This window comes from Dendropsophus ebraccatus, chromosome 10 (genome assembly GCF_027789765.1).
Source record: "Dendropsophus ebraccatus isolate aDenEbr1 chromosome 10, aDenEbr1.pat, whole genome shotgun sequence".
In the NCBI taxonomy this organism is placed as follows: Eukaryota; Metazoa; Chordata; class Amphibia; order Anura; family Hylidae; genus Dendropsophus; species Dendropsophus ebraccatus.
Window position 1 is genome coordinate 81,032,137 of NC_091463.1, and position 27,902 is coordinate 81,060,038.

At 43.4% G+C, this 27,902-nt stretch overlaps 3 protein-coding genes and 1 long non-coding RNA gene across 4 annotated transcripts; 2 read left to right on the plus strand and 2 right to left on the minus strand.

Moving 5' to 3' along the window:
* The first annotated feature begins 1,696 nt into the window (after positions 1 to 1,696).
* POLR2I (RNA polymerase II subunit I) lies at positions 1,697 to 7,031 on the plus strand. Its single transcript, XM_069943598.1, has 6 exons — positions 1,697 to 1,876; positions 2,620 to 2,674; positions 4,839 to 4,912; positions 5,731 to 5,805; positions 5,919 to 5,970; positions 6,883 to 7,031. The coding sequence occupies exons 1-6, from the start codon at positions 1,791 to 1,793 to the stop codon at positions 6,943 to 6,945; spliced, it is 405 nt and encodes a 134-aa protein (XP_069799699.1). The 5' UTR covers positions 1,697 to 1,790; the 3' UTR covers positions 6,946 to 7,031.
* Positions 6,067 to 14,907, minus strand: OVOL3 (ovo like zinc finger 3). The gene is made up of 5 exons (XM_069943597.1): positions 14,828 to 14,907; positions 14,460 to 14,563; positions 9,848 to 9,906; positions 8,845 to 9,007; positions 6,067 to 7,427 (listed from the first exon to the last, which is right to left on the minus strand). The coding sequence occupies exons 2-5, from the start codon at positions 14,557 to 14,559 to the stop codon at positions 7,105 to 7,107; spliced, it is 645 nt and encodes a 214-aa protein (XP_069799698.1). The 5' UTR covers positions 14,560 to 14,563; positions 14,828 to 14,907; the 3' UTR covers positions 6,067 to 7,104.
* On the plus strand, positions 10,661 to 13,818 carry LOC138766201 (uncharacterized). The gene is made up of 3 exons (XR_011358701.1): positions 10,661 to 10,838; positions 13,129 to 13,248; positions 13,356 to 13,818. It is a non-coding gene; the product is annotated as an uncharacterized lncRNA (long non-coding RNA).
* Positions 14,908 to 19,999: 5,092 nt separating the features above from the next.
* Positions 20,000 to 27,842, minus strand: LOC138803046 (oocyte zinc finger protein XlCOF6-like). Its single transcript, XM_069986872.1, has 2 exons — positions 27,693 to 27,842; positions 20,000 to 22,799 (listed from the first exon to the last, which is right to left on the minus strand). Exon 2 carries the CDS (start codon positions 22,744 to 22,746, stop codon positions 21,184 to 21,186), a length of 1,563 nt encoding a protein of 520 aa, XP_069842973.1. The 5' UTR covers positions 22,747 to 22,799; positions 27,693 to 27,842; the 3' UTR covers positions 20,000 to 21,183.
* Between the last annotated feature and the right edge of the window lie 60 nt (positions 27,843 to 27,902).

Consider the following 27,902-nt stretch of genomic DNA (forward strand, 5'->3'; position numbering starts at 1 on the left):
ATATGTAACCCCATAGATCTTCACACTATCAGGATACGCAGCGGATTTCGCTGCAAACTCGCAGTGTAAAATCCTCTGTGGATCTGGTACGTGTGAAGCTACCCTAAATTGCTTTTATGGAAAAGTCAAGGGCAGATCTATTCAAGCCAATGGCTACTTGCTTAGAGTCAGATTTTCAAAGGGAGAAAGGTATTCGCCGTGCGCACTTGTTTAACGTTATGGTAACGTTATTTACTTTGCCAACCTTGCCTCAGTTTGCCAAACATTGCCAACCTTTTCCTCAGTTTTGGTGTGGGGGTTTTGCAGCTTAATTCCACTGAAGTGAATGGAGCCAAGTTGTAATACCACACACAACCTGAGGTCAGGTGTGGTGCTGTTTCTCAAAGAAAGCAGATATATTTTCTTAAAGCATTGCTGTCATTTTTGACATGTAATCAGATATGTCCAGGCATGATGGACAGCTGGAGGGCCGAATGTTCCCCATCCCTTTACGTTCTGGACACATAGCACCTGACAAACCCCATTGAGTCTACGGGGTCCATCAATATTCCAGCATGGTATTTAACAGGACAATAGAATATTTTGCACTAAAACTGCAAATGAGGCACCAACAGGGCCCCCCAAACAGGTGCGAACCCAGCAGTCTAGCATCAGGCTATAGATGACGTTGTTATACAGTGGAATATGTCCAGGATTTGAAATATATTTTTCCTTATCTCATAAAATAGCACCTCACCTGTCCTCAGGACGTGTCTGGTATTGCAGCTCAGCTCCATCAGAAGGAATATGACTGAACTGCAGGTATTTGGAAGAAACAAGACCTGTTTTTAGAAACCCTTACAATAATTAATAGTGGAAACCACCAAGGCCCCACAGTACAGTGTGAACACAGCTTTAGTTGGACATACACATGGTGATCTTTTCTTACTCTATGTACACAACATAGTTCTTGAGATAAACAGACCCCTTAAAGGGGTTATCCAGCGCTACAAAAACATGGCCACTTTTCCCCCTCTCTTGTCTCCAGTTTGGGTGGGGTTTTAAACTCCGTTCCATTGAAGTAAATGGAGCTTAAAGGGGTTATCTAGCGCTACAAAAACATGGCCACTTTCCCCCTACTGTTGTCTCCAGTTTGGGTGGGGTTTTGAAACTCAGTTTCATTAAAGTAAATGGAGCTTAATTTCAAACCGCACCTGAACTGGAGACAACAGTAGGGGGAAAAGTGGCCATGTTTTTGTAGCACTGGATAACCCCTTTAATTGCAAACCGCACCTGAAGTGGAGACAAGAGAGGGGGGAAAAGTGGCCATGTTTTTGTAGTGCTGGATAACCCCTTTAAGAAAAATATAGCATTGGTATGCAAAAGGAGAGAATAAGAGAATAGGGTTTGAAAATTTGAGTAAAAAACAAAAAAAAAAAAAAAAATATATATATATATACATACATTTTTGGATACAAATTAGTCTAACCAACAAAATGGCCGTCGCACTAGCGGCGACAAAAATCAGCGTCTGAAGAATTTTCGCGGGCAACGAACGCCTTCTGCTTGAAATAGGCGTGGCGTTATTATGGGCGTGGAAATAGCTGTGTTGTTATTAAAGGTAGGCGTGGTTTATGCATATAGCCATAGAGGGGCGTGGTTGTCGCGGGTCAAAGTAGGCGTGGTTTCTTGGGCGATATCTATAAAAGGGCGTGGTTAGGCCGGCGCGTGGTCGCGAGAAAGTATTCTCGTTTGCAGGGTGCGTGTGATTGGCTGGGCGGGTGTGCACCGCGTAACGTCCGGGGGCAATCATGTTCGCAGTACTTCCGGAGCAAGGGATGGAGGCAGACGGCACCTATGAGCAGGGGTTCGTGGGGATCCGGTTCTGTCAGGAATGGTGAGAGCTGGAGAGCCGCGGCTACAGTGATAAGATAGATGGAGGTCACGTGCTCTGTGTGGCGGTCACATGACTTGAGGCAGAAATTTATAACCCAGATATCAGAACTAGTATGAATCCATTATATTGGAAAGTGGTGACTCTAGTGTGAACAGAGCCTAAGAGTCTGGGCTATGTGACTACAGTCTATGGCAGGGGTAAGGAACCTCGGCTCGCCAGCTGTTGCAAAACTACAACTCCCATCATGCCTGGACAGCCAAAGCTAACGCTTTGGCTGTCCAGGCATGATGGGAGTTGTAGTTTTGCAACAGCTGGAGAGCCAAGGTTCCCTACCCCTGGTCTATGACTGTATGATCATGGGGTATGTGGCTTGTATCTGTTATCTTCTGTCAGTAAACTATAATTCCCAGCATTCCCTGACCGCATTGGGTATATAGTTTAGTTCCAGGATCTCTCACCATTCATGCATGTAAAACTCTGCCCAGTAGTCATGTGGGCGGTCCTACTCATTGATTGACAGTTCTTTCTATGCACCATTCTACACCGATAACTGTCAATCACAGAGTAGGACCGCCCACATGACTACTGGGCAGAGTTTTACATGAATGGCGAGAGATCCTGGAACTTTTCCCACAGAACTATAGATCAGTCTGCTCAGCTCCTCCTATAGCATCATGCTGGCAGTGTGACAGGTCCCATATCATCTATAATTACCTGGTGGTGTGTTTTTTTTTTTATTCTAGCAATAACATGTTGTATCCTAAAGAAGACAAAGAGAACCGGATTCTCCTGTATGCGGTAAGATCTATACTCTGATAAGCTCAAACTCCTGTAACTCAGACTCCCTATATTCATATAAGATCTATACACTAGATGAGCTCATGTGCTGTACACTGTATAATAAGTCAGACTCCCTATATTCATATAAGATCTATACACTAGATGAGCTCATGTGCTGTATATAGTATAACTCAGACTCCCTATATTCATATAAGATCTATACACTAGATGAGCTGATGTACTGTATAATAACTCAGACTCCATATATTCATATAAGATCTATACACTAGATGAGCTGATGTACTGTATAATAACTCAGACTCCATATATTCATATAAGATCTATACACTAGATGAGCTGATGTACTGTATAATAACTCAGACTCCATATATTCATATAAGATCTATACACTAGATGAGCTGATGTGCTGTACATAGCGTAACTCATACTCCATATATTCATATAAGATCTATACACTAGATGAGCTGATGTGCTGTATACTGTATAATAACTCAGAATCCATATATTCATATAAGATCTATACACTAGATGAGCTGATGTACTGTATAATAACTCAGACTCCATATATTCATATAAGATCTATGTGTTGCAGTGAAATGATAGAATCCATGGATTTGATCAAATCACTAGGGACTTGATCAAATCCTGGGAAATGATGAAATGACCATCATGTTCCATCATTTCCCTAGGGATTTGATTAAATCACTGACCCCTTTCAGGGAAATGATGGAATGAACAATCGAGGTGCAGGCGGCTCTGTTTGGCGGCGGAGGTGGACCGGGGAGTAGAGCAGCTCACCTCCCTGGCAGGCATATGGCGGCAAAGGCGGACGGGAACTCCGGCAGGAATGCGGAGGTGGACGGGGGAGCAGAGAGGCACACCTCCCCGGCAGGCATACTGGTGCAGATGGGGAGGGACGGACTGGGAGCAGAGCGGTACACCTTCCGGCAGGCATGCAGGGGTGGACGGGGAGCAGATCAGACAGGCCGGGGGAGCAGGAGGCGTGTAGCAGGGGAAACTAGCGGAACGGAGAGCAGAGAGGAGGCGGACGGGGAGCAGAGCGGCACACCTTCCAGCAGGAATAAGGCGGCGGGGCGGACTGGGAGCATAGCGGGCAGGCTGGGGGAGGAGGATGCGTGTAGTAGGGGAAATGAGCAGATGCGGACAGGGAGCAGAGCGGACAGACTCCATGTATTCATAGAAGATCTGCTGCAGAGTTAGAGACTGCAGGGGTGGGTTTAAAGGGGTAGACAATTATTCACTAAATAACACACATTACAAAGGTATACAACTTTGTAATGTATGTTAGTGAATGGCCCCCTTCCCCGTGTTTCCCCCCACCCACGCTAGACCCGGAAGTGTAGTGCTCTATACTCACCTGATCCGTGTTGACCCCCGTCCGCCATCTTGTGACAATGATGGAATCTTCGGGCGGCCGGCCGAACCGCTCCGACCGTCCCTTGTGCCGGCCGACCTCTGCCGCGTCATCAGCTGCTCAGCCGCGATTGGCTGAGCATAGTTATGATGCTGCAGAGGGTGGCCGGCACTAGGGACGGTCGGTGCGGCCAGCCGCCCAAAGATGACATCATTGTCACAAGATGGCGGACGGGGGTCAACACGGATCAGGTGAGTATAGAGCACTACACTTCTGGCAGCCTTTCAGATGAATGCTTGGTAGCAGTTTCAGAGCTCTGGGGCATGATGGGATATGTTTAGTTGTGAATGTGTAGGATGGAAGAGCTCTAATTACTTAGAAGAGTTGTCTGGGCAAAATAAAATACTATAGGACAACAAGGGATGGCGTAAACATAATGAGTTATAATCACCTGTCCCGGTCCCCTGCAAGCACTGCTCCTTGTCTCCTGTTTTTTTATGATGTCACCATAAGACTTGCCCGCTCAGCTAATCTGTGGGATACCACTGTGGCCACTGATTGGATGAGCAGGCAGGTCCTGTAGTGACATCATTGGAAGTAGGGGGGACCAGGAATGTGCTGTGGCTGCAGCGGACCAGGATGGGTGAATATAACTTGTATTATGTTTTCACCACCCCCTCCTGTCCTAAAATGTCATTTTGCCTTTATAACCCTTTATTGATACTAGAGCAGCTCTGCGACTTCCTCACTGCCCGGCTGTATTACTGAATGTCTGTTTATTTCCAGTGTCGAAATTGTGACTACCAGCAGGAGGCAGATAACAGCTGTATATATGTGAATAAGATCACGCATGAAGTCGAGTGAGTATTACTGGTTTGCTGTCTTCACCATTCTCCATTATATGATGTATCCATTAAACAGATGTCCTACCTGGTTTCCCCGAAAATAAGACATATACTAAAAATAAGACCAGGTAGAGGTTTTGCTGAATTGCTAAATATAAGACCTCCCCCGTAAGTAAGACCTAGCAAAGTGTTTGGAAGCATGGCCGCCGAACAGAACACCAGGGCATGCAGCTGTAATTCTTTTTAGCCCACTGCTGTTGGCCCCTAACCTTCTCTGTGTTGCACAGCAGCTGCACATAGGACGTAAAGACCGCCACCTGCCACAAACCCCGATGTTCCCTTCCGCGGCGGTCACTTGTAAATGTGCAAGCAAGGCATCAAGATGCCTGTCGCCTGCTGCCATCCCCATTGTCCCCTACTGCCAGACCGTCTGCACACAGTCTGCTGTTATCCCGTCACCTGCCGCCATACTGTACGCTGTCCCTGCTGTGCTGTAAGAGTGTGCAGGGGTGAGCTCCCACTGGTGGCTGTAAGCTTCCATACCGTACACTCTGTCCCTGCTGTGAATGTGACGTGAATTCTCCTTCATGGGAAAAAGACATCCCCTGAAAATAAGACCTAGCACATCTTTGGGAGCAAAAATTAATATAAGACACGGTCTTATTTTCAGGGAAACATGGTAATAGCCTGTACGTTATAAAAGCCTTTAGACATATTAAGCATGTATGTGGTGAGCACTCCTGACACCTACAGAAAAGGTAGTGTGAACAATCCCTAAATGTACTACTGTGCTGTGATGACTCCTCAGTAACATCTGTGTCACCCCCTACCAGTGAGCTGACTCAGATCATTGCAGACGTGTCTCAGGACCCCACGCTGCCTCGTACAGAGGATCATCCCTGCGCAAAGTAAGTCACGTGACCCCCATTAGACCGATCTTCCCCCAGTCTTTGCCTTCTGTGTGCCGTGTCAATTTTGCTTCTATTTTCTCAGCTGTATGCTATGACTTTGTCGCCTGCAGGTGCGGACACAAAGAAGCGGTGTTTTTCCAGTCTCACAGTGCTCGAGCTGAGGTACACCTTCCATTTTTTTTTATACATTTTTCAGCATCATAAAAAAAGCACTCCCATGATTTTATAATAATGTATTATGGAAATTGATTCTGTGCTGTTAATGGGATCACACACAAGCGGGAGACAGAAACCTCTATCAGTTACTGATGATCATTATACAGCACCTGTCACACACTTATAAATGCTCTGTTAAAAGCTCAGTCTCCCTGCCTTTCTAAGGTTTTGCACAGAGAGCGGAGAGCAGATACAAGGCATGCTACACACCTGAATTAGCACAGCTAACTTGGCCGGGTTTAGAAGAGAAAATAAGCAGGGGAGTTAATAAAGACCTGTGGAGTAGTTACTTTTTGCAAAATAAAGTACAGAGCAGGAACAGAAAATGCTTTAGAAAGGCGTCCATACAAAGCATGTGTGATTTAAAGGGGTTTTCCAGCGCTAGCAAAACATGGCCACTTTCTTCCAGAGTGGGCACCACTCTTGTCTCCAGCTTGGGTGGGGTTTTGCAACTCGTTTCCATTAAAGAAGTCCAGCAAAAATTTTTATTAAAGTATTGTATTGCCCCCAAAAAGTTATACAAATCACCAATATACACTTCTTATGGGAAATGCACATAAAGTGCTTTTTTCCCTCCACTTACTACTGCATCAAGGCTTCACTGCAGCAGGTTTGAAGTAGGAGATTAAAGAGGTTTTACAGGAAAAAATGTTTTCCCCTATCCACAGAAAAGTAGGAGATTGTGGGGCGTCTGTGGATGGGGGAAAAGTTCATTTTTCCTGGAATATCCCTTTAAGGAAAAAATTTCTAGGATTTTTTTTGTGCATTTCCTATGTATAACTTTTCCCTAATTGTATAAAACAAACTCAAATTTGCAGTAAAACGACCAGAATGAACATTACTTTGTTCTCCCTCTAGGATGCCATGAGGCTGTACTATGTTTGCACTGCTCCACACTGTGGTCATCGATGGACGGAGTGATTTTTTTTTTTTTTTTCTTTTCTGGAAGTTCATAGTTTGCTTCTTTGTAGGTCTGTTTTAAAATAAATTAATTTTTTTACATAAAATTGTGCCGATTTGTTTTGTCCGAAGAAAGTCTTACACCAGAGAGTGACGGTGAGCAGTCTTCCGTATTGTTTGTCATCTGGTGGAGACAAGGTTTGGCAGGTAACATGGCGTCGGATGCAGCAGGACCCCCATCTCTCCTCTCAGGCCTCCAGATCCTCTCTTCCGTAAATGTCTGGAGAGCATTGGGTTGTTTGGATGCACCTCGAGAAGATGCAGGTTGTAGGTGTCAGAACTGGATGATGTAAATCCACAGTCCTCACATACGTAGATCTTGGAGCGGCGCTGGCGGTAGGCGTAGCTCTGTAATACACCATGGATTTTGCGCAGATGAGACTCCAGGGAGCAGCGCTGAGTGAAGGACTTGTCACAGGCTGGACACTTGTATGGTCTTATTCCTGTGAGTGAAAGTTTTATTCTTAATACCATTGTCATCTGTCTGGCAGCTAGGACCCCCACCTATCCTGTGAACGGGACAAATCTATTCCCAGCATGAATGTTACTCACCAGTTCATTCTCTACAGGACCACTAAACATTGCCAAGCACTGGTCCCAAACCAATCAGCTTCTTATCTCTTTATCAGATACCACTACACCTAATTCAAAGTAAAATCATATGCTGATTTACTAGTTAAAAGGGTAGTCCAGACAGGATTTTTTGTATTTTAAATAGGCACATACTTGCCTGCTGTTGGGCCCCCAGTCCCTACCCTAGAGGAAACGAATACTGGATAAAGTAAGTCACTGCCGCAGCCACTGACAGGCTGAGTGGACATTTGCTTAAGGGTTGGCAGGTCAAAGGAAGCAGGAGCCGTCAAAATGCCAGCTGTAGTAGTGGTTTGGAGGACAGGTAAGTATGCTTTTTAATATAAAGTGTGTGTGTATATTCATATTCTCACTGGAATAACTGTTCAAATGTAGGGTCACCTTTATATACAGTTCTGGTGCCTGCAACTAGAGATGAGCGAATTTATAATATAAACAAAGCACTTTATTAGCTGAGCCGTTAGCTTATCAGTCAGCTGGATCCAGTTTTTCCAGGCACCAGGAGTGGCAAAGGCAGCCGACTGATAAGCTAACAAAGTGCTTCTCTTATACTGTCAAATCACTCCTCTTTACTTGCAACCTCTACTCCAGGGAGCAGTGGAGCTCACTGAAGGTAAAAGCATATCCAATAAGCTATGCCTAGAGGTGGCTGCAAGATGACTTGTCATCACTCTGTGGCTAAGCAGGGAACAATAGAATTTTGTATCAATAAAATGGCAACTGGGTGTTAACCTTTATTGTTGCCAAAGAGGTGTTGCTTCAGTGATTCTGCTAACAGTCCACTGGATACTGTCAGAACAGGAGAGGTTAATGCAGTGTTCTTATATTTTATCGAGAGTACAAGTATTTTTGTAAAATGGGTGTGATGGTAGAGCTCCAGGTGTTTTTCATTTTTGGCCTATGTACTTTTTCCTATAAATTAAAGCTTTTTCTGTAATTATCATAACTGAAACATAAGGGCGCGTTCAGACTACAGAATCCGTGCAGAGAACATCCTGCGGATTTTTCCACTTGACTCTCCGCCCATGCCATAGTTTCCATTCTAGGATGGGGCAGATTCTGCCATCTGCACAAAGAATCGCCATGTCAATTCTTTGGGCGGACGGTGGAATCCGCCTGACCCTAGAGTGGAGTGTATGGGACCAGTGGAGAGTCAAGCGGGTGCAAGCAGTGGAATGCGCAAGATGTTCTCTGTGCAGATTCCGTAGTCTGAACGTGCCCTAAGACAGGAAAATGCTGCATGCTGTACTATGTAAGTGACATACTCACCGGTGTGTGTCCTCATATGGCGTTTCAAGTCAAATGTGTCATTAAAGCCTTTACCGCAGCAGGGGCAGCGATGTCTCTTCTGGATGCTGTGACATTTCAGGTGGCGGGTCAACATGCGCTGGAGTGGGAAGGTCTTCCTGCAAGCTCGACAGGGGAAGGGACCCTAGGAGAAACCATGCTTACTTTACACATAATCAGATGAGTCCGATTGTTTGGTATTTGGTTACTGGTGGCTAAAAAAAGTTGTATGCAGTACTGGAAAACATGGATACAGGCTATGGCTATATGGCACTGATGTCTGGGAGATCTATAGGCCTCCACACTTTTTTAATAATTTGCACACTACCTTTTACAGTATTTTGCCCTGAGGACTCCCTCAACATAATGATTTTGACGTGTAAAAATCTGTTAAGAGAGCATCTATGATCAGTACTACATGGAGAGAAAGGAGCTGCTGCACCTCACACCTATGGCTGACACGAATGCCACTCGGCTACATTTAAAAACCAACACCAGGATGTTGGTATAAAAATTGATCAAACCATATTGCCCCATGTACCACGTGCCGGTCTCCTCGTTCACATGGGTCCCTACACTAACCCCACACTGTGTCGGTCAGCGACCGCTAACCCTGCAAAGGGTGCACAAGCAGGGAAGGGAGGCCATGGAATGGCCCTGCAACCCCAATGTCACAGGACCAAACTCAAAGTGGCCCCCCCCAAAACCTAGTTGGTACTACTGGTGGAGAAAGCTGCCACCAAACAACACAAGTGTGAATATGCTCTTGTACTATATATTTATTATATAATCTATGATCAGTATTATCTGCCATTTTTGAGTTTTCTGAGTTTTTTTTTTTTTTGTATTTTGTAGCCTCAGATGCCTTCATTCAAGTGCTGTTTTTATATTGTTGCTATGCCCCCTGCATATGTATAATTTGACAGAAAATAAACCCTCTTTATAAAACAGAAGGACTAAGGGGTAAGGTATTACGGTGTCGTACCTCAGATACTGCCGGAGATAACGCTGGTTTTGGAGGCGGGTGAGGCCAAAGGATGGAATCTGGAGGGTTTAAAGAAAATTATTGAAATCCACATACATACACAGTATTACTGCAAATGTATAGACCCTTTATATGGAAGGTAGCTGTAGATAAGTCTAGTACGGGAACGTCATATATGAGGCTCTTCCTGGGCCATTGCTAAAAAAAAAAAAAAATCTCTTTTTTTGGCCAGCAAAACACTGAGCATGACCCCCCAGGCTTATAAATAGTAACTAAACATCCACAATATAGCATACACCTACAGCATGCTGTAGAAGAGGGGGGAGGCAAATAGGGCCCCCCTCTTAGTTTCTACCAGTCAGATAGAAACTAAATAGAATCACCCTAGTAAAAAAAAAAAAAATCATAAAAAACCCTTGTGATGAAGAGCTACTCTCTAAACACACACAAGCCACATTCACAATAAGCCACACCCCTTATTGTTGAAGCATTAGTGTCCCTGGGAAAAATTCAAATCCTGGCAATATGATGTGGTTTGATGTATAGCGTAGAGATCCTTGTGTTAGGGCCAGTTCATATAGAGCAAAACGTGTCAATTCTTTGAACGTAGGCGCACAAGCCCTCCCATAGACTGCCTGTATGACACGGAGGCTGGCGGGATTTTGCCTCGTGTGAACTGGTCCTTATACTGTCCTGCTATGTATGGCATTAGTACTAATTTATGGTGCTTCTTAGCTGGAGCTGCTGCACAGTACATTGTATGGATGTTATGTTAAAAACAACTTGCTGTTAATAAAGCTATTTTAGTAAAACAAATCACAGACTGTTATGATTTGAGCTGTCGGGTGAGGCTGGCGACCAACTGCCACCATCATTGGAGATGTAACCAAGTCCTGTGGCGTCTGAGGGGCAATTCTCTGCCCATTTCTCCTGTCACAGACGCCTGATGGACGGCACAGCTCCCCGGTACATCATCCCAGAGCATCTACAGGTAAGTATTACTGGTACACCGCACACAGGTCAGCGGAGAGGGACACTGATCACTGGGGGAGACTGGTCATGTTAGGGGGCCATGTAAAAAGACTGATCAGTACAGGACATACATAATGGCGGATATGGACATTGGTAAGGAAAGATATCCAATACACAATATGGCCGCCATTCAGATAATACACAGCTCTCTAATCTGGCTCATAGAGTAATACAGGGTGTCTGCAGCCTCTTCAATAGTAGATTGTGCTGCTCTAAGCAGACTGCATATTACAAAGTATAGGGGCAGAGTTATCAAGCAGTTTTCCAGTAGGAACGTCCTCTGTTGCCATAGCAACCAATCACAGCTCAGCTTTCAAAAAAAATAAAAAAAAAAATATATATATATATATATATATATATATATATATATGAATGAGCTTTAGTAAAGGGAGTGTCCACATTAAATGTTGGGGAAGGGCGACGGGAGGGTCCGCGTTAGGGGGCTGGGGCAGGCCTGGACTGGGAAGGTTAGGGGGCTGGCCTGGGAAGGACTTGGGCTCACCGTTTTAAGGAGTTCTAGGAGTTCTAGGTGGGTTTTAGTGAAGGAAAGGTAAATTAAGGTTTGGGATGGGTAATCGGGTTAGGGTGGAGGGGCTCCCTCATGGTGCCTTCACCTTGACGTGGTGAGGGAGCTTGCGTGCCTTGGTGATCCAATGAGCTAAGCTGGTGGGAGTAATATTCCTGGCGGGGTCACACGTGCCAGACAGGTCAATGGGGAGAGGCCAGACTAAGCAAGGCACCCAGAAAAAAGGGCTGGTATTCTAGAAATATTTAAAATACAATGGACAATACATCTCTTACTACACATATCCATCAGCAGTACACATTGCTATTCTCATCTGCTTTTGTTGTTGTTGACTGATGAACCTTGTAATAGGAAAGCCCGGGCTGTCTCCACCTTCCCCACGGACCGGGAAGGTATCGGGAATCAAATGCGGAAGGTTCGGCAAGGTTCGAGTTCTATAGAACCTAAGATTTTCCGCTGTTCAATCATCTCTAGGCAGGACCCCTGCACATAAGATTCCTGTCCACCACTAAGCTCTGTCTCTATTTCTTCTAAGCCTCACCCCTTTGTTATACATCCCTGCTCTGCATTAAGCCTTTTGTTTTTTAATTAAATTCTCTTCTGATTGTCTCCCCTGCCTGGACCAGTACTGAGTCTTCCAAGGTCAGACCTGCAGCCACCATGAGGAGGTTGTGTCTGCTGGGAACTTGCACAGTGACATAGGGCCCTATTCCACCGGATGATTATCGTTCAGATTATCTTTAAATCAATCGAATCTAAACGATAATCGTTCGGTTAAATTGCAGTTAACGATTAACGACTGAACGAGAAATCGTTGATCGCTTTATAAGACCTGGACCTATTTTTATCGTTCCTCGTTCGCAAAACGTTCGCAAATCGTTCGCATTGAATAAGACATTGTTCGGTCTCTCGCAATAGATAAAAACGCAATAGCGAATAAATAGCGAAGAAAAAACTATCGCAATTATGATCATAAGTAACGATTATCATTCCATGGAAATGAGTGAACGTTTTCAGGTCTTTCGCAATAGCGGTCGTTTGAGATTGTTAATCGTTAACGATTATGCAAACGATAATCGTCCGGTGGAATAGGGCCCTTACTGTGGGGTTAAGTGCAGGGAGGGTGCTGTGCTGGGAAAAAGCCAGCCATCAAGGTGTTCATGGACTGGCCCATCTGGCATTTGCCCAAATTCTTAGATGGTCAGTCTGTCTCTGCCTGTCACCGTAGACCTGCTCCTCTAATACATCTCATACCAGAAGTCACATTTGGGGGAGAAGGTATCAGGTCATTGAAGAGGTCATGCTTTTGTGAAATAACAGCTGATCACCCCTGCAACTGGGACTGGCTCAATTTATGCAAACACTATACCGTCATTGTTATGGCCAACTTTTAGAACAAAAAAAAACAAAAGAAAACGATACACTACATGGCAAACACATCTTCTGAAGCATTTGTTACCAGAGTTTCTGTTTCATTTGAAGCAACAGAACATCCTCCTGTGTCCTGGGGTAAGTTTTATTTCTTTAACCCTATACTCTGCCTTGGCTAGCATACTGACCTATAGGCCCAGGGCATTGGTCTTCTAAGATTTAATAAAACTAAATAGCCCTGACCTCTTGTTTTTAGTGGTGGAGGGGACCGCCGGCCTCTTCTGTCTGTAACAGTAAGCAGTATGATTCCTGACTTCTGCAATGCATAGTAATGGTCTATTCTTTATTTTAGGTTTTCTTTGGGTAACCGCTGGTGTAAATGCCGGAATAACCATCAGTGACTAGCATTCATTCTGTATTTGCATAGCTGTACTCACAAAGCTGTCCGATAGACGCAGCAAAATGGGACATGGTGAGTGCCGGTCGTGGTGTACATACAGATTTATCATTGTTAATCCCTATATGTAAACAGCTCTGATTCTGGGAATACATTGTGGCTTCTCTCTATACAACCTACAGAGTATGGAAGACATGAAAGGAAACAATACAAAGGATCCATCCATTGTGCAGGTGAATGGTGGGATTTAAGCTCATTTGACTGTAACAGAACATTGTCCTTGGCCATCAATGGCAACCGTCTCCTGGAAGTGTCACGCCGTCCATTATCCACAATACTCTACATCTTATAGTGACACCAGATACAATGATTTATATAATATGATAATAGAGGTACCAGTATGTATATAAAAGTGCGAAACCGGCTCTCATTCATTGTATTCTATGGTGGCCATCTTAGACGCCTGGCTGGTTGCAGTAGTCCTTGGATTTTCTACTGCAAAATTTCCACCTGGATAATTGTCAGCATTTATAGCCATATGGAAAATATTTGATGTGTGTGAATGAAGCCTGAAGGCCTTTTTCTTTACTTCCGCAATGCATGACCACTCAAAGAATGGAGTAATAAAACTACTACAGGTTTATATTTCTGCCTATTTTTTTTTTTATTTAAAGGGAATGTCTAAAAATTGGGCAGCGTTTTCCTTTTCAATAGGTAATCCAGGATTAGCAAAACAAAGCTGCTTTCTTATTTAAAAAAAAAAAAAAAAAAGTGCCACCCCTATCCTCGGGCTGTGTGTGGTATTACAGTTGGACTCCTTTCAATTCAATAGAACTGAGCTGTAGTACCAAACAAAAGACAAGTGTGGTGCTGTTTCTGGAAGAAAGCAGCTATGTTTTTCTAATTGTGGATAACCCCTTTAATGCTGGTGCTGCTCCAATCTGCGTGGTGGTGTCAGGTACTACAGCTCAGCCTCATTCTAGTGAACAGTAGCAAATGCCACTGTATTTGCACAGGGGGAGATTTATCAAACATGGTGTAAAGTGAGACCGGCTCAGTTGCCCCTAGCAACCAATCAGATTCCATCTTTCATTCCTCACAGGCTCTATGGAAAATGAAAGGTGGAATCTGATTGGTTGCTAGGGGCAACTGAGCCAGTTTCACTTTACACCATGGTTGATAAATCTCCCCCATAGTTTCTAAAAGGAAAAAAGTTGAATTTTTTCTTCACTGACAATCCTTAATATTACTATCATGATATCATTTTAATTTGCAATCATGCTTACCTGGTATATAGAAATCCCCTCTTTCAGCATCCGTAAGATGCCCCCATCCTGTGACCCCCATAACCATTCGGTGTCTCTTTACTAAGAATGAACGAGGCATGTTCCTGGTTGTAAAAATATAATAATAATAATAATAATAATAATAATAATAATAAAAAAATTAAAAAATTGTTAACTTGCAAAAAAAAAAGGTGCCATTATGTAGATTTTTGATGGTTAATTATAGGGTACGGTGGGGGGGGGGTCATCCAGGATTGGACCTTGACTAAAGATAGGGATATGGAAGATCACGCACTTGATCAGCCATTGGAGGATGCTAAGTTCTTTGTTGTAGTTTCTCACTGGCAGAAGAGAAGTGTAGATCCTACCTGGATGGCACAGTCCTGAAGGTCCTTGGTCAATCAGTGCAGAGATGTTCTCTATGGGAGACATCAGGATATCACAACCTTTTTATTGGTTTCTAATCATTTGAATGTCCCAGAAGTTTGCATATGAAGCTGAGTGGCTCTGGTCAAATACATAAGAGAAAACGGCTCTTCCTTCCCATGCAAAACCATCAGACGGACACAGGACAGGGAGGGGTGGGGATGTGTGATAGTACAGTTCATTTTTAAAAGGATTTTTCTATTCTATTCTATACTAACAGCTCCCCCCGCCCGGCCATGCAGGTGTCCCATTACCTTCCCTTCGCATTGACAGCCCTGAGCTCCAGTTGGGTGTGTATTCATGCTGTTTGTATACCTTGTCCTATACACAATCCTGGAATTAACGGGATGACATTAGCCGCCGCTCCAGCCTCATTTGACTGCCCCGTTGCCCCTGTGCCTTATTTGATTAACAAACCTTGTTAGCTGAGATTCGTAGCGTGTTAACCTCTTGGAGGCAACTTGTCGATTCTATAGCGCAGAACAGGCTTTTTGTTCCCCCTCGTGTAAAAATACCGTGTTTCAAGTTTTAGACTGTTTCTTTTGGATGAAATTTTTTTTTTTAGTACAAGTCAAAATCTAAAAGGAAATTAAAATAAAGAAGGACATACACTTCTCCCTGAGACTATGTTCACACAAAGTCAAAAAAAGAGAAAAGGCGCCCATTATAGCCACGATTTAACCTCTTAAGGACCAATTTTCGTTTTTGCTTTTTCGTTTTTTCCTCCTTGTGTTTAAAAGGCCATAGCACTTGCATTTTTCCACCTAGAGACCCACATGAGCCCTTATTTTTTGCGTCACTAATTGTACTTTGCAATGAAAGGCTGAATTTTTGCATAAAGTACACTGCGAAACCAGGAAAAAATTCAATGTGTGGTGAAATTGAACAAAAAAAATAATTTCTTTTATTTGGGGGGTATTTGTTCTTACGCCATTCGCCCTGGGGTAAAACTGACTTGTTATATATGTTCCTCAAGTCGTTACGATTACAACGATATATAACATGTATAACTTATATATTATCTGGTGGCCTGTAAAATATTCAAACCATTGTTAACAAATATATGTTCCTTTAAGCTGGGTTCACACTACGTATATTTCAGTCAGTATTGTGGTCCTCATATTGCAACCAAAACCAGGAGTGGATTAAAAACACAGAAAGGCTCTGTTCACACAATGTTGAAATTGAGTGGATGGACGCCATTTAATGGCAAATATTTGCTGTTATTTTAAAACAATGGCTGTTGTATTGAAATAATGTCAGTTATTTACTGTTATATGGCGGCCATCCACTCAATTTCACCATTGTGTGAACAGATCCTTTCTGTGTTTTCAATCCACTCCTGGTTTTGGTTGCAATATGAGGACCACAATACTGACTGAAATATACGTAGTGTGAACCCAGCCTAAAACCGCTCCATTCCCAGGCTTATAGCGTTTTTTTCCTTTGGTCTATGGGGCTGTGTGAGGTGTCATTTTTTGCGCCATGATGTGTTCTTTCTATTGGTACCTTTATTGCGCATATACGACTTTTTGATCGCTTTTTATTACATTTTTTTTTAATTTGATGCAACCAAAAATGCGCAATTTTGCACTTTGGGATTTTTTTGGGCGCTTACGCCGTTTACCGTGCAAGATCAGGAATGTGATTAATTAATAGTTCGGGCGATTACGCACGTGGCAATAACAAACATGTTTATTTATTTACTTTTATTTAAAACATATGGGAAAGGGAGGTGATTCAAACTTTTATTAGGGGAGGGGGCTTTTTACTAACACTTCTTTTTTTTTTACACTTATACTAGAAGCCCCCCTGGGGTTAGGGTTATTCCCCATGGGGTTAGGGTTATTCCCCCTTGGAGACTTCTAGTATAAGTGCACTGATCTCTCATTGAGATCTTTGCTGTATACTTATACAGCAAAGATCAATGAGATCGGCACTCGGATGCTTTCAGCTGCTGCAGCCGAAAGCATCCGAGTGCCGAGCTGGGATCAGCGCCATTTTGGCGAAGAACCCAGCAGCAGTAGGATGTGTGGATCGCTCCTCCGGGACAACGCGATCCACCCCACTTAGACACCAGGGAAGTGCTGCATACAGTATTCGAATGCAGCTGTCAACTTTGACAGCTGCATCCGATTACTGAATTAGCGGGCACGGCGATCAGACCGTCCCCGCTAATAGTCGCGGTCCCGGGATCACAGCGGGGTCGCCGCACTGCCCCGCTCTGAACACCTCTTGCAGACGCATGACCGGTACGTCATGTTTTGTTGCTCACACAGTTTCTTTTTTCACCGTCCCTGCACAGTTTTTACTATTAAATTCAATTGACTTTTCAATTACACACCCAAAAGGCTATTAATCTACCCAAACTAGAATAATGTACCAAAAACCGTCATTGCACTGACGGGCAGCCAGACAGCGAAATGACATCTGTCATTTTAAACTCAAAATGGAGCTGAAAAAACATTGTGTGAACATAGCCTGAATCTGATAGGGAATATTAAACAATCACAATCCCCGAACAGCATTATGCAATATGTTGGCACTATATAGGCAAAGACAGAGCTGTGGCAGGAATGTTTGCATAAAGTTCACATTACATTGCAGGCTTATACATTCCCTCTATACTAATGTATTGGTTTTGGATACATATGGAGTTTACCATAATAGGGTACTATTTACCACCCTGCAGTTCTAATGCTCAGCCACAAGGGCATTTCACACATATTACCATGCTATACTGGTCTGAGATTTCCATTCTCCTGATTGGTGGGAATCTCAGCAGTGTATTCAGCATTTGAAAATCATTTCAGTGTGGAAATAGAAATCAACATGGCTGAAAACCCATGCATACAAACAGGTAAGCACAGACATAAGGCATAAACAAGAACCTCTTCCATTATTCTCTACTAATTGATGATTCTTCTTGACCAAAGTTTCTGGAATTGTTTTTGATGATGGAAAATAAAATGAGAGAACTACACACAATTAAATACAAACAACTAAATAGTCTTTTTATTAAAACATAAGAACAAAACTCTACAAAATGTTTACAACATTCAACCTAGTACATAAAAGAGATGTTAGGAGCCTAAGTTAATACTGGTTCTCTGCCATGATTTACTTCTACAAATACCTGCTTAGTAATAATACAGGGTGAAATGTGGAGTGGCCGAATAGCCAGATAAGGCCAGTGCCCATCTGGATTACAGGTTAACATCAGGGATGCACTGCCTAAGAGCTATATCTTTATACACAGGGTTGTCAGATCCTGTATTATGAGGGTATGTGCACGCTGAGGAAAACACGTGGAGGACCTCAGTGTGCCCATACCCTAAGTCTAGTTTTCAGCTTGTGACAGAATTACCGGATTAAGACAAAGAAACTTATGTTATCTTAAAGGAATAAGATGTAGTAACAAGTAGTTTTAGATTCTACGTAATAAGTATATTCTATAAAGAACATGATAAACAATGTCATGGCCACATTAATAAATTCCATCCTTCCTATTGACCAGCCGCCTACTTTGGGAGTGTATGTCCAGTGTGTCTGATGTAGGTCACTACAATGTAATTTTTTCATATACATTTGGCTGATACACAACATTAGTATACTTTTATTTCAACTGTGTTGAAACACAAAGTCAACTAGGATTTTCAACACATAAAAACATGCGAGTCGTAAAAGCTATGGACACCTTTGAAAATCATCTATTTAAAATTCTTGCTTTTTACTTATCATGGTGTAAAACATTTTCTCCATAAGTCTTTACTATTAAAATAATGTTTAGTTTTTCTTCTACAGCCTCTGCAGTTTGTTGAGGGTGCTCTGTTTTCTCTCTACAGCCCAAGGAATTCTTCCCTTCCCTGGAAATTGCCTTGTATCTGCTCTTTTCCCTCCAGCTGCCTGCCCTTCAAGGATCCTCTCCCCCTGTTAACAATCTGAGCTGATGTAAACCCCTTCCTGCTGCTATTTGGAAATGAACAAACAGAAAAAAACAGCTATCCATAGCCTTTAACAGTAAATGTATGCAACCATATAGGCATGCAACGGCATACATCTGGGGCATATTATGGTGGCACTATTCAAACATGTACACCAACCATAGTGCCATTAATTTTGCCTTATTTCATACTACTGAGACACCCTTTACAATATTAAATGTATTTCCCTATATCAGGTTAATTGGGAAGTATTGAAAAAAAAAAAAACATTTAGGACAACTGACTTAAGTTAAAATAGGTTAGTAATATTTTATAGTAAAGTATGTAAATGGACTTGGGAAAGGCCACTCCTCCGCAAATGTTACATGAAAAGTCCATTGTACAGAATTGTACAGATTACCTTTTTACCGTGTTCCCTGGGGTTTATTCATACATCACAAATTATAGTTTTTGCAAAAACCACAATATAACCGCAACATGTGAACCACCCCAAGGACTATTTACCATGAAAAAACATAAGGTCATAAGAAACCCCATTAACAGAAACACTCCAATCAGATCCAATACTGTTTACCTGGTAACGGACAATGAGCCATGCAAGCGACCGTCCCTTTCTAGGCCCTGCAATAGGAATAACACTCTGAAGACTCCTTTAGGCTGGGTTCACACTATGTATATTTGAGGCTGTATTTGGTCCTCATGTCAGGTCCTCATAGCAACCAAAACCAGGAGTGGATTGAAAACACAGAAAGGCTCTGTCCACACAATGTTAAAATTGAGTGGATGGCCGCCATATAACGGTAAATAACTTCCATTATTTCAATACAACAGCCGTTGTTTTAAAATAACAGCAAATATTTGCCATTAAATGACGGCCATCCACTCAATTACAACATTATGTGAACAGAGCCTTTCTGTGTTTTCAATCCACTCCTTGTTTTGCTTGCTAAACAGCCTCAAACATACAGCCTCAAATATACGTAGTGTGAACCCAGCCTTAAAGTGTACCTCCAGTTGTAAATAGTACAAAGAGAAGATACATTCACGGCTCAGATATATGTCTGTTCTGCCTGATTCTTCCGGACGTGGTACTACTGGGACCAGTTGATGGACACCGCTGAGTACAAAACCTCTCTGTGACTGAGCCAGCCAGCTCCGCCTCTTTCCGCCTCTACACCTTTCTTTCTTTGGTTGGGCCTTGGCCCCTACTGACAGTTGTCTTCTCTGACGTCTTTATTTATTGCCATTTTGGCAATTGTATTCCTCTCTGTTTTTCCTTTTTGAAAAATGTAATAAAGTGAGAATTTATTAAAAATGTTTCTTGCATTGATCCCTTGTTCTTATATCACTGGATATGTACATATAAAGCAGGGAGGAAATTAATTTTTAGCTTCACTGAGAGATCAGATTACAGTTGCTGTCAAAAGTCCACATATCTCTCTGTGTGATAGGGGATCTGGAGCCAATGGCCTTGTAAAGACTTTATAAACTAGCACCTGTTACAGAGACTGGCACTCATTTACAGATTGCTTTAGGCCCTGTCATATGTTACAAAGTTTCCTATTTTTGCAGAATTTTTTTTTTTTATAACTGGAGGCACACTTTAAGCAATAGGCTCAACGTATTCAGTTTCTGTACTCAGATATCCTATTTTAAATTTTACCTGTGCTCCACTGGGTCACTGTGGACATAGGTCAGAATTGTGATTTAGGTAAACATAATGGGCCAGACGTAGCGAAGCTCAAGTTTGTGGAGGATCCAGACCGTAACTGATCTAGTCACAGATGCAATATTTCTTACGTACTCTGCTACACTTGTAAGCTTTTATAGGCCACAGTGAGCATGCTCCTAAATTTCATTTTTGCATCCAAGTTACATAAAAGCTGCAAGAGGGTACTGAATTTGGTGAAAGTTTTGTACTATGTAGACACAAGAACATTTCATACATGTGTCCCAGATTATTTCCCATCAATGCTATCTGAAAAGTTTCTTTATACTTTAGATGCAGAGGAGTCATAAAAAAGTGGTGCACCACTAATATAGTGTAATTGCACCCAAGTGAAAAATGGAACTAATGGCCAAGTTGGATCTAAGCAAAAACGGAGAATGTAAACCCAACTCAACTTCCGAGCGCCTTTCTTACTGGTGATACAGGATGTACATTTCCTAGCTAGACGACTATCTCCTACTTAAGTCCTCAAATTCACCATCTCGACAATACGTAATACATGAAACTTGCATACACACAACATCTATTTCAAGTTTTTGGTCTTTAAACACAAGTTCTACATAAGCTTTTCTAGCATTGTGAACATCATGTACTTTTGCTAAAGGAAACTTTAAAAAAAATGTTCTCATAAAATGACGAAATACTCCCCACTGTGAATTCTCTCGTGTTGAAGAAGATGTCTCTTAGTTAAAAATCTTTCGCCACATTCGGAACATGTAAAGTGATTTGCCTTTTTATGATTCTTTCTGTGAAGGAAAAGATTAAAGTACTGGCAGAATCTTCTACCGCATTTGATGCATCCGTAGGGTTTGGCTAGAGGGGGAGTATAGTGTTGCTTCTCAGAAACGGACATAAAACAACCGTCTGGCCCGGTCTGTGCGAGTTCTCTGTACCTTGTCTGAACCATTTTGGCTGCAATAGAACTAATCTTGCTATTGGTCAAGGAGGACTTGTTCTGAGGGCACGCCACAGCCCATTGTCCTATATGAATTTTCTCATGTCTCATGAGGTTTGAGCTTGACAAAAATTTCTTCCCACATTCCTGACAGACCAAAGGCTTTTCATTGACGTGAACCTTCAGGTGCCTTGTGAGGTTCGATTTCCACCCGAAACATCTTCCGCATGTGAGACATCTGAACGGCTTCTCTTTTGTGTGAACCTTCAGATGGCTGCGGAACTTAAATTTGCAGGTGAACATTACCCCGCATTCACTACAGATAAAGGTCTTCTGCTTTTTGTGGACCCGTTGGTGCTTTTTTAGCTCTATACAGCTGTTGAAATAATTTCCGCACTCTAAACAGGGAAAGAGCTTAACCACTGTGTGGATCTCATCATTGCTCACGTAGTAGACGTTCTTGGTGAACAGCTCAGCACACTCATTGAGAGTTTGGGTGTCCATATTAGAGCTTGAAGGTACATTAAACGGTTTGCATCCTTTGCCTCCAATATGGACTCTCTGATGTCTCTTGAGATTAGAGTTCCAGCCAAATCGTTTCCCACATTTCATACACTGAAATGGTTTCTCACCAGAATGAGTTTTTAGGTGACTCTTGACCTTGGAGCTGGAGGAGAACTGTTTTCCACATTCGGGACAGGCATAGGCCCCCTGTGATGAGTGTAGCTTCTGGTGCTTCTTAAGTGACGTAATACACGTATAATTCTTTCCGCACACAGAACAGGGGAAAGGTCTGACTTCGGTCTCGAGATCTTCCCATGTATCTCCATTAACGCATCTTGTGAAATCAAAGTCTTCCTTCATGTGAATCTTCACATGCCTTTTAAGATTCGACTTCCAGCTAAAACTCTTCCCACATTGTAAACAAGCAAAAGGTCGCTCTCGAACGTGGGTTTTATAGTGGACGTGAAGCTGAAAAAGGGATGAAAAAAAATCCCCGCATTCAGAACACTGCACCGGTTCGGTTTTCGGCAGACCTTCAGATGAATAGTCGAAATCGCTCACGTGTGTAGGAGAGTCCTCCTCCGCTTTTATGGTGTGCGTCAACTGATGGGATAGATAGGCAGCCTCATTATGAAAGCTCTCACCACAAACAATACAATGATATTTGTGCAATGAGAGGTTTATCGGTGCTGGAAATGAGTTTTCATTCATTTTTGATAGATTCAAATATTTTTTGTAATTAAACGTGTTGTTGACTGGAACAAAGTCGCTCATGGGATCAATGTCCATTTGTAATTAAGACTTTTGGTGATCACCGGATAAACAACTGCAGCATCTTCAGTCTAGTAGGGAAAAAAACAAACAAAATTGGCATGTTTATATGCATATATTAGTATGGACACTCAGAGGTATAGGCAATCTTAGGGAGGTGGGGAACTACAGTAGTAATATATGGTTATGTTGGGTTTACACCATTTGTTATACCTTCAAGGCACATATACATAGTCAAAATCTGAAAATCATCTGTTAATGTGTCCCCCAAAAGAACCAAACCCACTGTCGGACAGGGCCCGGCATACACAATGGCTCCTGCGCTTCCCGCTCCCGGTCCTGCCACGGAGATATGGCAGTCGGCTCATCAGTCCGATGGCCATAGGAAAACAATGCTCCAGTGATTTTTCTATGGCCATGATCGGACTCATCTCAGCTCATCTGCATATTAAGCAGGCAGATGAGCCGAGGGCAGAATAACGTGGAGCGTGGAGAGATAATGGATAAAGTTTTAGGCCATGTTCACAAATGGCACCATCAACGGCCATTGTGTGACACGGCTGCTGTCTGACATGTTCACCCGGGTGATACTGCAGTAACAGCCGGGTGAACATCACTTCATCTTAATTGGAATGTGGGCATATTTGCGAGTGCCCACACTTCAATTAGCCATAGCACACAATGTAAAGTGCGGCCTGTGTGCACAGTCTATTTTGTGCGGCCACTGTTCACTGAATCGCGGCTGCACAAAATAGACATGATAGATTTCTGTGCGGCCACATGGAATCCTGGCCGTAATGTACACAGAGTGTATACACTATGGCTGTGGTTCCACAGGCTGTAATGTAATCGGCCGATGTCATTAAACATCGGCCATTATTGAAAACCTGCAACAACAGGTGTTGTTTAATGAAAAATGCACTCTGTGAACAAGGCCTAAGGGTACTATTACACATCTCAATGGGGGCTTGATAATAACTGTAAACGAGCGCCAATCTACTAGATCGGTGCTCGTCTACTGGGCCTATTACACGCCCCGATAAAGCGACTCTGTACCAGCAATCTGACCCCCCCCCCCCAAAAAAAAAACAACCTCTTGTACCTTCAGATAGCTGCTTTTAATCCAAGATCTGTCCTGGGGTCCGTTTGGCAGGTGATGCAGTTACTGTGCTAAAAAACAACTTTTAAACTTGCAGCCCTGTGTCCAATGGGAGTGGCCTAGATTGTGTATGCATTAGGCTGGCACAACCTCTCAGTCCCTCCTTCCCGCCCTCCTTATCATTAGGAATGGTCCAGGCAGATTGCCTACTATTCCCCACCTGTGTCAGCCCGGCACATGGGCTGGATGGTTAAGACACCTGTACAAATGTTCAGCATGGAGAAAATGTTCCAGTGGCATTCCTAATGATGAAGAGGGTGGGAAGGAGGGACAGAGGGGTGGTGCAAAGTTAGGGCACAGATAGTCCCGTTGGGCATGGGGCTGCCAGTTTAAAAGTTGTTTTTTAGCACAATAACTGCATCACCTGCCAAACAGACCCCAGGACAGATCTTGGATTAAAAGCAGCTATCTGAAGATACAAGCGGTTTTGGGGGGGATCAGATTGTTGGTACAGAGTCGCTTTAAACTGCATACATTACATATCCATGGTCCAGGGCTCCTTTTGTGGTCTGCTTCTCCGCAGGTCCCGCGCACTGTAGCTTTAGAGCGGCCTGTCTTAGCTGACAGGCCGCTCAGCCAATCACTGGCCGTGGCGGTCCCGGCCAGTGATTGGCTGAGTGGCCGGTCAGCTAAGACAGGCCACTCTGAAGCTGCAGCGCAGGACCTGGGAACAAGCTGAGCGCAAGAAGAGCCCTGGACCATGGATAGGTAATGTATGCACTTTGCAAATCGTCAGCCGCGCATTGCTACGTGTAATAGCGGTGCGCGGCAATTATAGGTCCAAACCTATATCAACGATCAGCTGATCGTTGTGTTTATTACACGGAACGATAATCGACCGGATAGGGCCGATTCGGCCCATTATCGTTCTGTGTAATCGTAGCCTAAGGAAGCATGGACAATGCGATGTCCATGCAGCTCTTGCTAAACAATTATGGAGCCGTGTAATGGGCTATGTAAGCAAGCGCCGATCTAGCAGATCAGTATTCATTTACAGGAGACATTGGGCCTTCTCATACGACCCTTAGTGGTGATGCATGTTCAAGATCTCTTTTTCTAGAAACAGTGCGTCTAAGAGGGAACAGGGCTCTGTACTACGTCCTGCAGAACATGTCAACACTATAGAAGCAATAGAAGTATATCATAGAACATGCTACTATGTGTTACATATGAAAAACCCTGAGCCCCTCTGGATGTAAATGTAGCAATACAGAAGCAAGAGACGGCCAATAGGCTAGGAAGAACAGTAAGGGCTGATTAGTGACAGGCAGAATGATCACTGATGGTAACTGAGCAATGGAAACGGTCCGGAAAACAAGACAACGTTAGTTCATCAGCTGATTGTATCTTTTATGCTGACGCTGAAATCATTACTAGTCAGCCGCACAGTCTCATCGGCAGCGGAAGATGTGCAGCTGACTAGTAATGATTTCAGCCGTCTATGTTGACGCTAGTAGGCCGTTCAATTGATTGATCCTTGTAAAGGCTCTGCACACGAACGCTGCTCTCACTGATCAGTGCTCCTTTCATACGATTTGTCGAACTGTGTAAAAAGGGGCTAAATACAGCTATATCCATGAGTCCTACTAATAGACTATAAAACACAATTGGTGAAAGGTCCAATCGCCGGACCTCCTACAAAGGGGAGGGGTTCTGGTCCCTTTCTTAAGGCGGTCACGCACATTCAATAGCTGTTGGCCAAATGATTGTCCAGCCGACAATTCTCTCTCCTATCCACAGGAAGGCCAAGTGTTCCTGTATTTTCTCTGGCTTATTTCTCTGAGAACAAGGGGTCAGGCAGTGCTTTTCCATCTGTCTGATCCCCATTTCCAGCAACATCATCTGTCAATGGAGAGTCAGCAGATTTGTACTCAAGGATTAACCTGTGCCGACAAAAGTATAAAGTGTATGGGGACCTTTAGAGTAGGGATTGCTGCATATACACAATTAGTCTCCCTGTTACATCAGGACTTGCCCTGTGTACAATCTTTTATATAGCACGTCAATGCATTTCTAGCTTAGTACCCCTTCTCAATGAGTGGAGGGCAGCTGGTAAGTAGCAGCCTGTATCATCCATGGCGTTACCCATGCAGCCAATCATTTCTATTATTCACTGATCAATTATTATGGTCATCACTGCCCTGAACATCCAGTGATCTCCCTGTTATAAGACCATACGCACATGACTGCATGCTTTTTTTTTCTTCTTTTTTTTTACTGTCTGCAATAAGGATCTGTAGTATTCAATATATCCTGACCGCAGTCTGTAATGCATCCGTATTTCCTGATTCAAAAATGTACTCTCTCTATGGGCTCATCCATGCTGAAAATCTAGTAAGAAGTAGGACATCTATGTATTTTCCAGCTCATTTCTATAGCACTGACACCCTTCAGAAAATATACTGAAAGGTGTCCATGGCCAAAAGAAATAAACAAATCCATAAATCTACATTTCACGGCCTGGGCCAATCAAAGTCTCTAAAGTTACATGCAATCCAGACAGAAGAACCACCTGTAGGGTTTCAGCTATGGAGTCGAATTGGTTATTACAATATGCCTGACAATATTTCATAGACTTGGTTTCCACTAGAGATGAGCGCAACTCAAGCATGCTGAAGTTAAAGGGGTAGTGCGGCGCTAAACAATTATTCACAAAATAACACACACTACAAATTTATACAACTTTGTAATGTATGTTATGTGTGAATGGCCCCCTTCCCCGTGTTTCCCCCCACGCACGCCAGACCCGGAAGTGTGATGCACCTGATCCGTGTTGACCCTCGTCCGCCATCTTGAGACAATGATGTCGTCTTCAGGCGGCTGGCCGAACCGCTCCATCTGTCCCTCGTACCCGCCCCCCCTCTGCCGCGTCATAACTGTACTCAGCCGCGATTGGCTGAGCACAGTTATGCTCAGCCAATCACGGTTGAACAGCTGATGACGCGGCAGAGGGGGGGCGGGGGTCAAGGGTTGACACGGATCAGGTGAGTAAAGTGCATAACACTTCCAGGTCTGGCGCCATTTCCTCCCCCAATAGCTGCGCGACGCATTTCAGGCCAACCCCTTAAAAAAAGATGTCAATCAGTATGATTCAGAGTGGACCGAGTTGCGTTACCTGTATGACTATTTTGATGCACAAATATTGGGACTACATTGGGAAACTTTGGCTATTTCCACGCGACCTCCTGTAATAATATATTTGTATAGCGCCAACAAATTCCGTAGCGCCTGTAGTCCTTGATCATGTGACTACTGTCATCGCTGGACGTGTACAGAGAATAGAGGGGGCCAGGGAAGCTATGGGTGCACTAACGGAGGAAAATCATGTATAGGTTTTTTAAATTTGGCACCTAAACGTGTATATATATATATATATATATATATATATATATATATATATATATATATATCTAGCTGACAAGGCAGTATATATGAATATCCCATACGTGATCCGAACAGCACCTCGCACTATAGCAGGCGGTACAGTGATATGATGAATGGGGGGGCAGCGACTAACCTGCGGTGAGACGCCATAGGGGGAGGAGCCTGGGCAATATGGCGGTCAGTACGAACAGCATTCTCAATGCCATTATGCTAAGTTGACGTATATGAAATTATAAAGGACCCCAATATACTTTCTCAGCACTATAGGGTTAATACCATCTACACAGTAATAAATGCAGGAAAGTAATGGCCAGCCAATGGCCACAAGTCTCCCCCTATAGGTCTAAGGTGACATGGGCTGCAGTGCCAGCCATCAGTGTCCGTCCCCATATACAGCCATACACAGAGAAGCAGCACTCACATCTACCGATCATCACCGATCCCAGCACCGGAGACCTTGCCCGTCCACACCACTTAAACTTCACGATCACAACAAAAACAGCTGCTGCAACTCGCTGAGGATCATGGGTCATGTAGTGCGGGAGGAAAAAACATACTGTACGAGGGGGGCAAGAGCGGCCGCACTGCGCATGCGCACAACGCTCCGCTGCCCCGACGCGTCTACTTCCTA